This window comes from Passer domesticus, chromosome 5, assembly GCF_036417665.1.
Source record: "Passer domesticus isolate bPasDom1 chromosome 5, bPasDom1.hap1, whole genome shotgun sequence".
In the NCBI taxonomy this organism is placed as follows: domain Eukaryota; kingdom Metazoa; phylum Chordata; class Aves; order Passeriformes; family Passeridae; genus Passer; species Passer domesticus.
Genome location: NC_087478.1, coordinates 5,764,681 through 5,781,594, shown reverse-complemented (window position 1 = coordinate 5,781,594; position 16,914 = coordinate 5,764,681). Strand labels below are relative to the sequence as shown.

General features: G+C 44.9%; 1 protein-coding gene across 7 annotated transcripts in view; it reads left to right on the top strand.

Moving 5' to 3' along the window:
* FRMD4A (FERM domain containing 4A) overlaps positions 1–16,914 on the top strand; it is a 356,537-nt gene that overhangs the window by 173,393 nt on the left and 166,230 nt on the right. For 2 of the 7 annotated variants that reach the window (XM_064421803.1, XM_064421804.1), the window contains exon 1: positions 6,966–7,139. The exons of the other annotated variants lie outside the window; for them this stretch is intronic. In XM_064421803.1, the coding sequence (XP_064277873.1) occupies positions 6,981–7,139 (159 nt within the window). In that variant the 5' untranslated portion in view covers positions 6,966–6,980. Of the gene's footprint in view, positions 1–6,965; positions 7,140–16,914 lie in introns of those variants that run through there. 7 annotated transcript variants of the gene reach the window in all.

Here is a 16,914-nt window from a genome sequence, read left to right as displayed (position 1 = left end):
ATGTGTGCAGCACAGCTCCCACAGGCAGCACACACGTACATAAGCAGTCTTCACCTCAGGGGACATTTATTTACCCACAGTTATGCTCATTTTGATAATCAGTGTAGGAGCTTTCAACACAGAAGGTATATTATCAACCCAAGATATCTTAAGTGTTTCTGATTTTTGCTGCAGAACTCCCATGGAACATGACCAGTTGGCTTTCTAGAACACTTACTTACTTTTAAACGTGAAACAGTTCCCCTGAGATTTCATATCACCTGACAAATGACAGTGAATTAATCTGTTGAGGAAATGGAGACTGATAAAGCTATGTGACTCTTCTAATATTGCTCAAGAAACTGGTGACTTTTCTGGAATGGGACCAGATTCCTCCTCATTTTCACTCTGAAGGTTATATTTGACCTGTTTATCTTCCTCTCTGTCCAGTGACAACAATTACATCCTAACCAGCAATATCAGTATTTACTAGTAATGATTTTTTTATAAGAAGCATTGAAATAAATTAAATATGTTTTCTTTATTTTAGGCAGAAACAGACTTTCCAACCCATAAGCAAGATCAAACATGGGAAATCTGGACCACTGATTTTCTAAAATATGTTCCCTTTGCCCTCCTTCTTTCTCACCCTCGTCTATGAACAGAAAGGACTTTGTATCAGTCATTGAAAGCAGTGAGTGTTACCACTGGGTCTGAATCAGGCAGATACTTAAATATATCTGCAGGACAAGTTGCAAGAAAATGTTCTGCTGCCATGGGCCATTTGTGCTGTGTGCAGGCTTGTTTTGCATGGACAGCAAGGCTGCCCTTCATGAAATTATCTACCACGCCACGGGGCAGAGCTGCAGGCTGGCTGTTTATGAGCCACCAGATCTGTCCTTTCTCACAGGAAAATAGTCCCAGTTAGGGGACACCTGCAATGTGAAAAAGTGTGTCTTCCAAACCACAGCCCTCAGCCAAGGCCATTGGGACAGCTTGATCATCACCTGATAAAGGGTGGGAAGCACAAGATAAATATATAATTCAAAATTATATGAGCACAGATGTAACATAAAGAAATGTCATAAAGATTCATAGAAAGTTTTGGGTTGGAAAGGATCTTAGTAACCATCTAATTCCAGCCCTCAAAGGCAAACACCTGCTCCAGTCACCAAAGGAATAAGCAAAAGCTTGAAACAAGAAAGGTGTAAGTGCACAAGTGCATGACTTCTTCTGTGGGCAGTCAGGCATGTTTGAGCCTCAGTCTGGGATTCAGTGCCCACCTGATGGGCACAGACACAGGTTTGTCTCAGGTTTGTATTGTTTCACCCCTGAACCTTGTCAGAGGCTGTTTTAGACACGGGTGATTAACAGGGAAGGAAAACAGCTCGGCTGCTGGATGAGCTCTATGCTATTCCCTGTTCATACATGCCTCACAAGCAGGGTGTGATTTTTTTTCTGTTTTCTTCCAGCCAAAAATAATTCTCCTGAGCATTTCTGCACATGATAGCAGAGAGCAGGGTGAAGATGAACCTTGTGGTGTTGGGCATGTGCAAGCACGTGCTGCTTTGACTGGAGAGCCTGGTCACAGTGCCCAGCAGGATCAGAGTTAATCATAAGCTTGGGTTTCCAAAGTGAATAATCGTATTTAAGATCTCACCATTCACTTTCTGTGGCTGTTCTGCACTATTTCCTTAATACATTGTCCTGACCTACATCCCCTCCTGCAGACTCATTCACCACAGCATCCATGGAGAAAGAGGATTGAATAGCAAATCTCTGCACAATCTCTTTCACGTTTCTGCATAGCAGAAGTGAAAATCACTTTAGCTGGTGGAATATTAGGGACAAGTACAAGCCCAGCTTTATAGGATTCACCTACTTTTAAACCTTGTTAAATCACTAACACAACTTACTTTAGGAAATGAAATGTGTATGATTTGAGGAGATGACATAGTCTCCTCTGTCAGTCAATAAAAATCTCTCTAGAGTGAGGACAGGAACAGCCTTACACAGACAGAGCTGCTGTTGGCATAACGATAATACTTAGCACTACCAGAGCACTTTACATTTTCAAAGAGCTTCAGAAGTGTTATGATCAAGGTGGATGACTGGAATAGTAAATTTTCATTCTGTTATTACTGTGAAGCAGCAGTTCATTTCATTATGGAACATTTTAGGCCATATGGACTCATGAGAACATCTTGAGGAAATTGGCCAGGATTTCTGACTCACGATGTTCATCCTAAAATGCAAACAGCAGGGAAGTCTTCAGTTTCTTGAATTTTCTCTGCAGGAAAGTTTTAGGGCTGTCAGCAGTGGCAGACCAGGGGAGGCAGGGAGAGGCTGTTCATATCTGTGGTTTTGGAAGCACGTGGAAGATGAGAGTTAGGAGGCAACAGAAGCAGTGCAGGCACAGGCATCATATTTGCATGGGGCAGCAGATCTTTGGGCCAATACTTCCAAGAATAATTGCTTGTCTAGAGGTTCCAGAGAGGTGAGCTAGGGGTGGTTGTGCCTCCTCTACAAGCCTTTAGAGGTTCAGGCATGATCATTGTCCAGATGTTGTGGCCCAGCCAGACTGAGGTCACAATTCTTTAGCAATTCAAATGTAATGCAGGGCCAACTTTTGGCTGATCAAAGCTCTCAGCAGACCCAGTATGGATAACATCTATACTTTATTTTCACTCCCCTTAAATTTTGGAGGGTTTCCTCTGCCTAGAGCATATATGCTGCATAACAGCTGTCAAGGTCTCAGGATCTGCTTTTTCAAATCAAATGCCATTCCCAGATCCTTTTGAAACCCTTCTCTCTAAGCTTTCCTTACACAAACAAATTCCAAACTACAAGAAATACAACTAATAATAGAAACAAAACTAATTGCAGTCCTTGCACTCCAGGAAGCTCCCAACTGGACACACAGAAACCCACCATGATCCCTCCTTGGGTGACAGCAAGGTCACATGTCAGGGGAAAGACAAAGCCCAGATGAGTCAGCAGGAGGGATGACAGCACCTTGATGTGGGTGGAAACAGGGCACTGAGACACTCAGGTTCTCAAGTGGATTTGGTGCACAATAACCATTTGAAAATCTTGGGGGATTCTGTGGTTCAGTGCAGCTACAGGAGGGAGGTCACTGCTGTGAGGTCCCCCCCATCCCCTGGCTCTGCCTGGGCACGTGTGAAGGGAGAAGGGTGGTTTCTTATCCATGTTTTTGATAACTTGGCAGCAGGACATCCCTGAACTGCTCCCATCATATCAAACACAAAAATGATATGCCATTAAGGCACAAGGAGAAACTTGTAACCAGTTAAATATCTCAAAATAGCATCTTCAGCATAAGAAAGCATGAAGCTGTGACATGAAAGGGGGACTCTGGGCACAAAGATCTGACAACATTAATCCTCTTTATATTATAGAGGAATAAAGATCAAGAAGGGCCCTGAATTTGAAATAGAACCTAAAAGACCACATTGGGCTGGAGCTCCAGGGACCACAGAGGCCATGTGTGGAGCAGAAACAAGATGTTTCTGGTTTGTCTATGGCAAACTCAAAGGAAACTGCCTCCTACCCAGCACGGCCTTCTTTCAACGCACCCAAACACATCCACACCCATCAGAAAGTTGTGGGTAGAGGTTTGCTCTGGGGCATGATGGAGAGGGATGCTGAACTGCTCTTTCCAAGCCCAGAACATAGAAAGGTGAACATGGACCCACCTCTCAAGCTCCTGGTGCAGGTAGCACCCACCTACACCCGTGCATGGCAGGGATTTGCAGGGTCTGCAGAGAGGAGGAGCTGCCTGCAGTGTTTGGGGTGGGAAATCAAGCCCCAGTGACAGTCCCATGAAACAGCACAGCAGCTCAAGGGGGTTGTTTTTTTGCTTTTTGTCAAGGGAAGTAAGGAGCTATTTTTATACCCTAGTAACAGCCTTTGGACTGTCAGTAAAACGTGGGAGGTTTCATAGTAAATGTTTTGGCTGACATTTTCTCAGAAACAGCAGGAAATAATCAGTGCATAATTAGAGAGGAAAAGATGTGCAAATATCTATAGACCTCTGTAGAGCTTAAAGGGCTTTTTTTTTCCTAACTGACCTTAGTAAAGGTGAAACTGAGCATGTTTTGTACAATTATAAGATGATTTTAGAGAAATTTGTCAAAAGGTACTCCAGTGGAAGAGCCAAGTTGCTAATCCTCAGTAATTTTTTTCTCCTCTCTTGTGCCATTCCCTCTAACAGTAACTTCTTCTGACCATTTTGGATAAGAAAGAGCACATTCTGTGGTGTCTTGCTTGAAAAGAGCTCTTTTGGTGGAGTATCCCTTGACTCTAGAGGGGATGGGCTGTCTTTGCCTGAGAAACCTCTATGGTTGCAACTCCCTTGTGTCCTGCAAGGTGGGTTGAGCAATCTGTACTCAACAGCTTTTACCCTCTCAAAAAACACTACGTGTCGGGTCAGCAGGAAAACCTCCACAGGAAACCAGGCAATCTGCTCTAATCATGAAGGTAAATCTATCCACTGAAATGTTCACTGGGCCTTCTCTAGGCTCAAGTGACTCCTAAGGAGACTGCTCCAGCCTATCAGTTAAATAAATACCTAGGAGAACTGTTTTCAGAAAGTCTGATTATGTCATCAGCCAAGTGAAAGGGCTCCTTCAGAGCTGCCCTCATCTGTTGAGTAATTACTGAGTTGGGACAGGGGCTGAAAATCTCCTTTCAGCCATAAGGAAAGACTTGATGCACATATGGAGCAGCTAATTTTAAAACTGTGGTATATCCTCCATTTCCCCTCCTCTCCTCTTTCCAGAATACCAAAGGGGTTAGGTCACATCCCAGAGCAATCACTTGCTATGGTTTCTTCCCCCCTCTGTTTTCCTTTATCAAACACATTTCTTTCTTTTCCTCTCTTGTGCTCCCAGGCAGAGATCTTGTATATCAGGCTGTAGCCTGAAGCAAATATTGTCTGTATAATTATTTTCTTCTAGATGAGGCTTTATAACGGAGATGTTCCTGGTCCCTTGTCTACATTCTTGCTAACAGAAGCAGTGTGTTACTGAGTTTAAAGGCAGGAAAATAACCAAGAGAGGATGAGCAGAGGGAGATTACAGCAAAGGCTGGATACCAAGAAAACAGGCAAGGACAGGGAGAGGAGGAAGGAAAACTGCACTTTGCAGAATGAATAGCTCCTAACAAGTTTAAAGAAACATTATTACTATTTTATTACTGTATTTTATGAAGCTGCTCTAAAAACGACGTCCTGAAGAAGCAATTAGGCTGAGAACATGAATTTTGCAGCTGTATTTTCCTGGCCCTCCCCTGCCCTGTCAATGAGCTGACGAGCCTCCTTGTGCCGTTATCATGTGATGCTCCCTTCATGTCCTTCAGTCCTCAAAGAACAAAGTATGGATGGGGTCATGGTGGGACAGACCTACAGAAAATCAAGCAGATATTAATATTCCACTTCTTCCCTATCCAGGGAGTTGAATCAGGGAAGACATTGAGGCTTTTTGGAAAAGATGCCTTCCCACCTCTGCTAAACCAGCTGTTTTAGGAGTTCAGTGTATGCAGGTCCTGCATGATTTCAGCTCAAGTTGTCCTTCCTGCCCCTCTAAGAAGTGCCTCCATGCAGGCATTCTCCAGCTGACTCCTGCCTGCTCCCTCCAAATCCTGTGGCCTTTTTGCATGCATTCCTCTGAAGGGAGAGTAAAATGAGTGAAAAATAGCACTGACAGGCAGCTGTCTCCAAGGGCGCTGGCTTGCACTGTGCCTTTGATAAAAATATTCCCAACCTCAGTTTCCCCACCTGGTGATTAAATAGGAAGAAGAAGCACTCATTGAATTTAGTTGGAAAATGTCTTGCAACTTAGCTCTGTGATTTTGTGGTGATCTACCTGAACTGCAAAATCCTCATCTTGATTTTCGCCCTCACTGGACCATTTCCCTCAGCTCAACTCATCATAGATGTTGACAGCATTGAAGCCTCCACCCAGACAAGCTGCTCCTGCAGGGAAACAGGCAGAGAACTGATCTCTTCTCAGCATTTATTTTAGGAAGGGATTCCAGGAGTGACTCTTTGTATTCATAGACCAAAAAGAGTATTTTGGCATCCAGTTCTTCTGGAACTTCCTCCTGGGCTTGTTCAGATACGTTCCACCCTTATGAATGCAAGCTAACCAAGGGTTAAAAATATCTCCATATCATCTGAATCAGACTGGTATTAAAAGGCCATCAACTTTCAAAAATATCACCCCTTGGAAAAATAAGGTGCTTTGCAGACTGTTGCATAATTCTCATGCAAGGATTAAGTTCCCTTATGAGTTCAAAACATAAAAAGGCTCCAGAAAAGACAGCTGGGTGGGAAAAAAAGTGGAGTGTAACTGTGCCATGGTGATTTAACACACGAAATGAAAGGACGAAATGTTGCATGTGGCAGGGCTGCCTTCTCAGATGCTCTTCTGGAGTGTTTGAAAGAGTTAAGCCCAATAGTGGAATGTCTTGGGAATGCTGGCAGACGGAGAGTGAGCAGCTTTTTTCTTCCCTCTGGATGGAGTCCCAGGACTGAGCATGCAAAGTGATGACTTTGGATCCGAGTTTGCTTCTTGGGTCTGCAGCAGGGAGCTGGGAAGTGATGCAGTGTTACCAAGTCCTTTGGAAGGGATGTGCAAATGCCTTCCTAAGTCAGGAGAGGTATTTTTACCTCTTCCTTGCTCCTCCTTGGGTGCAGCAGGACTCGCTCTGAGAAGATACACAGAGGGAGAAACCACATCCTGAAGGGCGTATGCAAAGGGAGAAAGACACATCCCCAAACAGTTTATTTTGGCTGCTGGTTTTTTGTTGTCCGTTTTGGTTTGGTGGTTTGGCGGTTTGGTTTTTTTTTTCCTTGCTTTTCATTCTTCTTCTTTGATGGAAATTTCGGTGACTCTTTAACCTTGCAGTTCATAAGGCGCCTTGGGATTAGCTGGTTGCCTCGGAGCAGGGAGTCTGGGTGATTCACACAGGGAGCTGGCATGGCTGCTGTGCTCTTTGGCTTTGAGGATCTGCTCTACAGCTGGGACAGCCTGGTGTGGAGCCTGACGTCCCGGGCTCTGAGGAATTGCCGCTTTGGAAACCTGAGGGTCCTGCAGCTCATGCTGAAGCCATGGTGCATTTCCAGGGACGTTTATCAGGTAGGGTAACACAACACCAGGCCAGACCCCCACACCCCAGGGCTGCAGGAGGGAGACCCCTGGGACTCTCACAGGGTCCTGTCCTCTTCCTGCCAACCACTTTGTGTCCCACACCTGCAGTGGGACAGAAGGGATGCTGTGGGCAGGGGAGGTGTGGAAGGAGAAACATTTTGATTTGGAGGATGGTGATGGGGTCTCCTATGGTGGAACTCAGATCCAAACTCTCCTTCCCACAGAGCAGGGGGGGAATAAGTGAAAGCAAATTAATGTTCAATCTACTATATACTCTTTCCTTGAACTTTATACTCATAAGTACAACCTTATTTTTTCTGCATCCTAAGGCTGTCACTACAGCTGCACAGGAATAATTTATAATTTACCCAGAGGAAAGGATGCCTAAAGGCACCTAATCTGTGGAAAATGGGCATTTGCAGAGGGTTTTCAACTGTAGTATAACTAATTACCCCTAAGTGACTTGTGCAATGCCTTCTGACTGCTTCATCTTGCAAAGTCCCAGGCATCTGATTGCCTAAAATTTCTGGTTTGCTTGATGTATGGTTTATGTGGTATAGAGAGCTTTGGGGCTTGGATGACTGCCTTCTCTCTAGAGTTACACTAACTACTTACAGCTTGAGGTATAGTGACACAGCCCTAATAAACTGTGTGTGTTTCTGAGACTGATTAAACTGGGTTAAACAAACTGAACAGCACAGAAGGAACTGGTCCTGAATGTCACTTTGAAAAGCAACTCATTCCAGTCCATAGGTGAGTCCAGGCTGCAGTGTAAACCCATCAGCTTCTCTGCTTTTTAAATCAGCCTGAGACAACTGAGGCTAGACATTTATTCTGCTGTGGGGACAAGCCCATTATGATATTTATCATCTCCACAGATTTGTCTAATGCCGGACGCTGGAGTGACTGATTGGTATTTGCATTTGGAAAATGGATTTTCTGCTACTCCCATTTACTTGGTATTTTGCTTTTCCTGTGCTTTGGAAGTCTCCATGTGTGAAGCCAAGTCATACAGAAAGCAACAAATTAAAAGCCTGTAGAAATTGTGTGTGTTGGTTAGAGGGAGACCGGGGCAGGGCTCTTAGTAATTTCAGCAAACTTTAAACCAGCTTCAAATCATGCTCTGGTTTCAGCAGACTTCAGGAATAGATTTTATGGTCTTTGGAGCTCAGCAAGCATGGGCAGCATTTTTATTTTAAGTATTTGTTTGTTCCAGAAGATACCCACAACCAGTAACGCAAGCCCATTACCCAGGGCTTGGCTTTGAAACCCCCCTGAGATGTACCACTGGGGTGGCTCCAAGTGAACCACGCTGCCCTCCCTGGGCTCTGCTGACTCTGGGCTGAGCTGAGCCCCGAGGTCAGTGTGTGCAGAGGCTGCCTATGGTGTGGGGCTGCCTCACCCTCTCCCTGCAGCTTCTCTTAGGAACCTGAACCTGAAGCCAATCAGCTCACGTGGGCCTGGGAAAGGGGAGGGGGAAGCAAAAGGGCTCAATGCTGAACCTCATTTTTACCCTCCCCCTATGTAAAATTTTCCTCAAAAACTAATGAGTTGGTTTCCAGATGTGTCCAGATTCTGATTACTGATAATGAATCCCAGCTATGCACCATGCATCAGGGGATGCCACTGCCTGTGAAGACTCCCAGGACTGCTGTTCTCCCAGCAGATTTATGTTCCTGTGAGCACTGAGCACATCGACACTTTTTCCATTGAAAAATGCACTTGCCTTGAGACATTCCCCATGGCATTTTATCACAATCCTGGTATATTATTCCCCTTTGCCAGAGTCACCAATGAAATGGGAGCATCAAAGATGCCTCTCTTCCCATCCAAACAAGCAGTAATGCAGTCTAAAAAACATTCACAGGTCAGGATGGACTTGAATAGTTGTTTGTTTCTCAGACAGAATCTGTGAACATCTGCAAAAGTTCAGTAAAACCACGTCACTTTATTTGTCAATGCCCGTGAGCTTGCAATTCTTTGGAGAGGATCTGAAATGCTGGGTCAGGGACCAGGAGAATTGCTGCTGGGTGGAGGTTTGCTGGAAAAGGCATCTCATGGCTCATCACTGCACAGTTCCAGCAGCAGCATTGTTATTAGCAGCCAGCATGAGCTGATAGCTAACTCTACACTTCTGTATATTAATCCTAAAAGCATTTTCCCCAGTAGCCAGCATCGTCCAATTTAAATGCTGGCAGGATATTTTAGTAGAGTATTGCTTGGACAGAAAGCCTGACAGTTTAATCACTTCCCAGAGACAGAAACTTCTTCCACTGCTGATTATATAGATGAGCAAATAAGTTCTTGACTGTGCTAGTTTTTGTTGTTACTGTATATTAATCCCTGTTGCTACTGCACCTTGGGAGCAAAGCGGACCAGTGTAGGACTTCTGCCTGGTACCAGAACCAGAAAAACCCTAAAAAGAACCATTAAAGAGAAATGTTAGTCAACTTTGTAACATTAAGCCATGCTTTTTCATACTCTGAAAAGCACGTTTTGTGTTTTTCTTTGAGTTAATCACATCTCAGTGCATCTCTGGTTCTGGTGCCTTTTGCTGAACCAGGGCTGGGGGCAGCAGAGCAGGGTAGCACACAGCCAGGCTCTGCCTGAGCAGGACCCACGCTGCTGGCACCCAACACTGGGGAGAACTCATGATCCACCAGCCAGGATCATGGTTGTTCAGGCATGGCCCTGACTTAGGTAATTTTTTCATATCCTTGCCCTAGTCTTTTGTCTCCACTACACAAACATCCCAAAGCTTGCCTGTTGCCTTCTACTGTCCCATCTACAAAATATATAAAACAGAGGGTACAGATTTACTACCCATACAAGGGCCAATGGGTTCTTGGAAACAAAAACTCCAGGCATCAACATAATCAGTGTAATTCCCTTATTTATGAAGAGAGACTTTACTGTCTTTGCTCTCAGAAAACCAGCACCGATGCTTCAGATGAAATAACAGTTTTGGGGTGATGCTGGCTGCAGTGTTACAGTGGGATCTGAAACATTTCAGTGTTCAAATCCAGTCTGACACAGCAATTGGAAGTCTGGACTTGCTCAAGCTGCACTCTGAACAGCAGTTGCTATAAAATAGGTTAAAACAATCCAAAAATTGTTCATTCTTGGTCTCCAGACTGTATTTGTCTCAGGGATGCTGAGTGCCTCCATTTTTCACTGTCTGCAAGCAATGCTTTGGTACTCGGGCCATCTGAGCAGTACTGAGAGCTGGAGGCTTTTGGTACCCTGAAGAATACCATCATTTGTCTCAGACTGCATTTCTTTCCTGGCAAATAAACCCTCCCCCAAGTCTGCTGTGATTCCCAGGGACACATTTGTCTGCCCAGTCTGAAGCAAACCTCTTGCCTTGATCTGTTTCCAGTGGGGCTAATATTCACCAGTTGTTATATTTTCATTGTAATGAATGCTTGCTATATTTTAATTGTGTTTTGTGATCCACTATGCGGTTGTCTGACTGCATGATTGGAATTCATTTGAAAAAGGGGATGAACAAATAATAAACTTCCAGTCAGGGCTTTCAGACAGTCAGTTGTGCAAGATGTCACCGAGCTGTCGGATGTATTTTTACCAATGCCCAGATGTCTGACTGCTCTGACCTACTAAACAAATGGCCTTGTGAACTAACACAGTGCCTGCTTTTGCAGAAATGTTCACATTTCAAGAAGTACTGGGGGAGGGCTGGCTTATTATTATGGGATAAGCAGTCAGTTCTGCATTTTAACATCCTGAAGATAATTCACTATTTATTTAATCTCCAAATCCATCAACAAATGTTTTAGTTTCCCAGCTATGCCTGTGCAATGTCAAAGAACATTAGGCAGTGCAGGACCTACATCTACAGTAAAAATGTGTTTATGTGTCTCGACTGTTTAAAATCCCACCAACTGCTCCTACCAAGTCAGAGGCAGACCGCTGGATGCAGAGCCATCTCTCAAGGATATCACTCACAGACATTTAATTCCTCACTCTCTGTAGACGATGTGCACTTTTTACACACTGCTTCTTATCCACCAAGTGCTTGGAAAGACAGTTAAGTAATTTTACTGCTATAGAAACCAAGGCAGAATCAGATTAAATTCCTTCAGGTTATGGGCACAAGTGCAGAATTGTCTGCAGTACCTCATTGCTCCCCAGATGTCCAGTTACAGGTAATGGAATTAAGTAAGGAGGTTGGGATGTAGAATTTTGGGGCTGGGTGCTAATCTAAAATGAGGAAGAGGAAAGAGCTTTTGCTGTGCTGACAGATAAGGAAATTCATGGAATATTCTATACTTTAGCAAAAAGTTTAATTTTGGCTATTAAGAAGAAATTGTTGTATATTAGGAATTGATTCTTCACTAGGGCAGTGAGGCACTGGAACAGATTGCCCAGAGAAGTTGTGGATGCTCCTTTCCTGGAAGTCCAGGCTGGATGGGACTCAGAGCAACCTGGGCTAGTGGGAGGTGTCCCTGCCCATGGGAGGGGGCTGGAACTAGAGGATCTTTGGGCTTCCTTCCAACCCAACCCATTCTGTGATTCTACTATAGATCCTATAATTTTCCCTGAGGAGAGCACCCCAGGTGCATTCACACTGCTGGCCATGGGGTGCTAGGGGTCTTTCCCCCAGCTGCCACGGGCACTGGAGAGTTGACCTGGAGGGTTTTGGGGTTTCTCCCCCATTCATCTGGGGGTTTGCTGGCACTCTGCTGGGTAGTGCATAAAAAAAAGGACTTTTTCCACTTCATGGTGGGATCTGAGACATCCCCACAACCCCATGTGCCCTGTGAGGAAACACGGTTTCCTCTCAGAAAGGAACAGTTTGGAAATTCCAATCTTGTTTCAGCATCATTCTTCACCTGGTTGCCTTGAAGACATCTTGTATTTAAGCACAGTTAAAGATTCAGGAGAAAAAGCAACATTTTGCACGCCTGCCCTGCTGCTGTAAAAGGCTGTGCAAAGCAATTTTGGGCAAGAGGGAGGAAGGAAAGGGCTGAAATGTTAAACACATCATTTCAGATTGGCAAAATTTCCAGGTTTTGATTTATAGCTTCATCACCAAGTAGATTAATGTGGAATTCAAACACAACCAGCTCTTTGCTTTCCTTCCAGGCCTGACATATTAACATTTCCCATTAATCTAGTCAGCTCCAGCACGATGAAGGCTGAGGAAATGGGGGATTAGGCATGTGGGAGTGTAGGGTGGGCAGGGGAAAAGAGCCAACAAAATTCACTTTAGTTAACTAACTAAAGCAGAGAGCATGGGACTTTGCTCAGGTTCTAGCTGGAGCTGTTTCTGACTCCCTAAAAGACAGCAAACCCAGATCCTTTCTCTTCTGGTGCTGGGCAGAGGGGTGTTCAGTGGGGCTGCTGACTTTCTGCTCATAAGGACAGTGGTGGAGCTGGGCACTGGTGCCCCCACGGAGCTGAGCATGAAGAGCTCTTTGCTGGCCACTTCTCAGAACGTTGTCCTCCCCCAGAGCAGCTGGGGTTCAGGAGGCTCCAGGCTGGGCTTGCAGTCTGCCTAATTCCCAGTTTTGTGGGGAGGCAGCTACGACTTCTTTTCCCCATCACTCTTTGCTGATCTAGTCCAGAGTCTCTCGACCTGCCCTGGAGACTTCTCAAACTTTATTGCTACATATTTAAGCATTTATGAGATTGGAACTGCTTCTCTTAGGGAAAAAAAAAAAAAAAAGCAATGAAAACACCCAAACCAACAACAACTAACAAAAATCACACCAAGAAAGAGAGGGAAAAATAACCATTCACCCAGAGCTGCAGAAAGGCCAAATGAGCCTCATGTGTTTCCAAAGGCAGCTCTGGAACTTGTGGCTTGCAGAGTTTCTCACCCCATCTTCATTACAGGCGGAAGCAAAGAGGGTTAGACAGCAAGAGGAGGGGACAGAAAATGCAAATGCTAACAATTCATTTTTGCCAGAAATCACATCCAACAGACAGAAAATTAAAAAAAAAATAGAGCCTGTGGGGAAACCTCAAGCCATTTCCATTCAAGTTTTTCCATTCAAGTTGTCTATGAAGAAAGCACAAGAGTGCTCACTAAGTTCCCACCCCCAGGTATTTTTATAGCACACTGTAAAGTTGCCTTCAGCATTGGATACAGACTTCCCCTGCCTTTGTGGGGCTGGGAAGGGTTGGGGCAATTTGGTAGGAACTGTGCCACTGCCACCAGCCCCACCACAGCCCCTTGGGGGCCAACATGGACCTGCACCAGGCTGGGACTTGTGTGTTCATTAATTATTAACAAACACAACCCTCTGGTGTTTTCCATAGGCTGCAGCTCATCCAGTGCTGCTAGAAAATGAGGAGGACCTTAAACCAACATTGTCCCTCCTATTTGTCTTTACATGAAATTTTAGGGGTGGTAGGAGGACACTGAGTGGTCAAGTCTCATGACTGAGCTTTTTTTTTGTTCAATAAATACAGCAGCCTCTTAAAAGAGGAGGTGTACTTGGCCTTGGTTTGCTGCCCTGTGAATTCTTCCAACCTGCCTCCCTGTGGGAAACACCCAACCTCAGTTCCAGGCTGCTCATGAGAGCGGAGTCTGGCTGCCCCTGTTAGGGACATGGGAAAAGTCCTTCATGGTGTGAAATCCACCCCACTAATAAATGGGCTAGGATTGCCAGTGCAGCTTGTAGAGGCCACCAGCCTGAGCAGACACAAGCAATGCTGAATTGCTCCTAGACAGGGTGGATCTGAGTCTGTCCCAAAGCTGAGCTCTCTTGAAGTCCACCACCAATCACTTGGGTGTTCCTGCACCATCTTTGCTTTAGTCTGCAAGGGATAAAAACTGTGCTCTCTACAGGGAATACAAACTGTCTCAGCTGTGAGACAATCTCCAGCACTTCACCCTGCTTATAACAAAAATGCATCTTGCAGCAAAGCAAGGGAAGTATTTTTTGATCCCCTGGGTTTTCAGAAGCCAGGTCTGCTTCTTCCTAGTCTTAGCTATTTTCTGCTCAGTGTCTAGAATCATGAGATGGGATGCATCTTCTGTTCCTTTAATTATCAAAAATTAGGTAATTCATCCATGCTGATTCCTTCCAAGATAGGCATCTTGTGCAAGTCATTCTCTAGAGGTGCCAAGCCCTTTGTGTGGAGACCAGAAAGAGCTGAGCCTGCTAAACCCAGCTGCATGCTTAAGAATTAAACACCCACAGTCCTGTGACCTAGAGCTCGGTCATGTTGTTCTGATTAAATATCTGTCATCCAAAGCCTGGGTGGAAAATTCGGGAAGCCTGCAGGAAGGTCAGCAACTGTCAGGACAGTGCCCAGCAGTCCTGCTCGAGTCATCAAGCTTCAGCTGCTGGACTTACCACAACATGCTCTGCACTGGGACAGGCCCCCAGGAACCTGCTTTTGGTAAAGAGCTTGGCTTCCCCAGAGAGACATTTGTGAACACTTCAAACCTCTAAAGTAATTGAAAACAGCAGGGAGTTTTGCCAGCAGCATTTTTGTTTGGCTCAACCCCTTCTGCCTCAAAGAGAAATCCATCTTGAATACACGGCTCAGAGTAGGCCCAGAACAGGTCCAGCCCCATCAGGCTTCCAAATGTTTCTTCTCTTGCACAAGAGAAGATGATCATGGGAAAAGAAGGCTTTTTTCCTTCCTTTTTTCCTGTTTACAACATGCCTTTGAGGCCCCACCAAAGTCCTTATGCAATGGATGCCATTTCCTTCAGATGTTCTCCTGGAGCAAAGGTGGAGCTGACTGGGGCCATTGAGCCAATCCTGATCCAAGAGGCTGCCATGAATCATCTGTGCTCTTGCAGAAACTCTCTTCACACCCAGCCAACAGCATCCAATTCTTTAGAGAGAAACAGGAGCTCTTGGCCATGGGAGTTTTGGGGAAAAAACAGGCTAAATTAGGCAGGCTAAAGGTGACTCTTTTGTGATAGCAAAAAAAGAACAGAACAAAGACTCTGAATGCCATCCAAGTGTAAGTACCAGAAGGCAACCAGAAGTTGAGGGATGGTTTGCCTCTCCTTTGTTCCCTCTGTCCTTCCCAGGTTGGGTTGAGGAGAATAAACCCGTGCACCTTTGACACTCACAAGTGGCTACAAGCAACATTTGCACATTAATTACTTCTGAAGCTTAAATATAAAGTTTAGATTTCTAGTGTCCACTCCTTTTGATACATCTTCATTTAAATCTCCTATGCACTGCATGTGTCCAAGTGAGCTCACAGCAGAGGAAGGTTGTTGTTTTCCTAAATTTGAATCTTAAGAGCCCAAGCTGGAGGGAAATGCGGGATTTCAAATCCTGCCTTTTTTCCTTCCTCTCCTTTCAGTTCAGAAGGCACCTTTTTTTGTGAGTTAAAAAAACTCCACTGAGAGTCCACTGAGGCTCCAAAACAGCTGACAAAGTGTAGTTTCAGGCCAGTCCCATCCCCTGCTCCTGGAGAAGATCTGCATGGCAGCCAGTGCTAAGTCCCAACTACAAAAAGTTATCCAAGGTCAAATTCCTCCACAATCTGAACTTCCATCTACCCCCCAATGGGGATTAAAGTCTGTCCAGCACCTGGCAGGAGTGACCCCATGTCTGCAGCATTGCATAACCTGCAGGCTCCATTGTGTGCAGTTACCAACTTCACAGGTCACTGTGCTGCTGGAGCTGCTGAACACTGGGACTTGAGGGGCTCTCATAAAGCTCCGGGAGGGCAGGAATGTGGGGTTTACACTCACTGCAAACCTGCCTTGCTCCACTTCCATTAGGCCTGATCTTAACCCCTCTGTGTTCAGGGGCTTAGCACATTTGTTCTGTCACTTCCATGCCCATAAAGAGGCAGATCGTGATGAAAAGAGATCTGATTGAGGGCTGGAAATCTTTATGTTACTCTAAGTTGATGTACTTGGGTTGACCTCTGTTTTTTCTTCTTTTCTTTTAATGTGTTTTTTTTTTTTTAATATTCTTTAGAACCCCACAGCCATGGGAGCCTAGAGTCATGCAGGTCCTCATATGCACAGCCACAGCTGAGACAACAACTTTGAGTATCATCAGGCTACAGGCTGAGCTGGGCTTTGCAAAACCTCAGGTGATCAATCAGGGGTTTTTCAAAACCAGACTGCAAATGAGGAACTGTTTGTGCCAGAAAAATTATATCAGAGCAGCTACTGGGATGAGGAGGTAGTGAAGGAGGAAGGGGAATAAACAGCACAGGAGTTGGGTAATTTCTAATTAAAGTGAGAATAGAGCCAGTGTTCATCTCAGAAAAGAGAGGTTCTGGGAAGTTCAGTGCATTGCATATTCCCAGGCATTCGTCATCTGAAATGTCTTTTAATTGCCACTATTATATCATATCACAAGCATTCTTGTAATTTATCAGTCATAACCTCCTACAAAGGGATTCTTTCATTCAAGCCATTTCCACAGAAATCTTTTCCCCTTGGATCCCAGTCCTGCAACACGCTCAGTCCGGGAATCTGGAAGTGGAACTTTTTCTTCTCTTTTTCTAAACACAAGCTGCTGCTTTGCAGACAGTGTGTTTCAGTGGACTGTGTCCCAGTTTCAACTTCTTTCCTCTTCATCCCACGATAATCAGCTCTTAACAGCTCTCCTTCCTCTTATGGTAAAAGCTGAAATGTAAATAATCAGGATGTCCTAAGTGTCAGGAGCCAGCTGAGTCCTGCTAGCCCAGACCATGGGTCTCCAACACCCGCTGCCTTAAACATTTGGCTCAGCCAACAGACTGTATTTATAATGTAAACTCCCCTTGTCAGCTCCTAACTCCTGGCTCCAGTTTTAGAAAATTT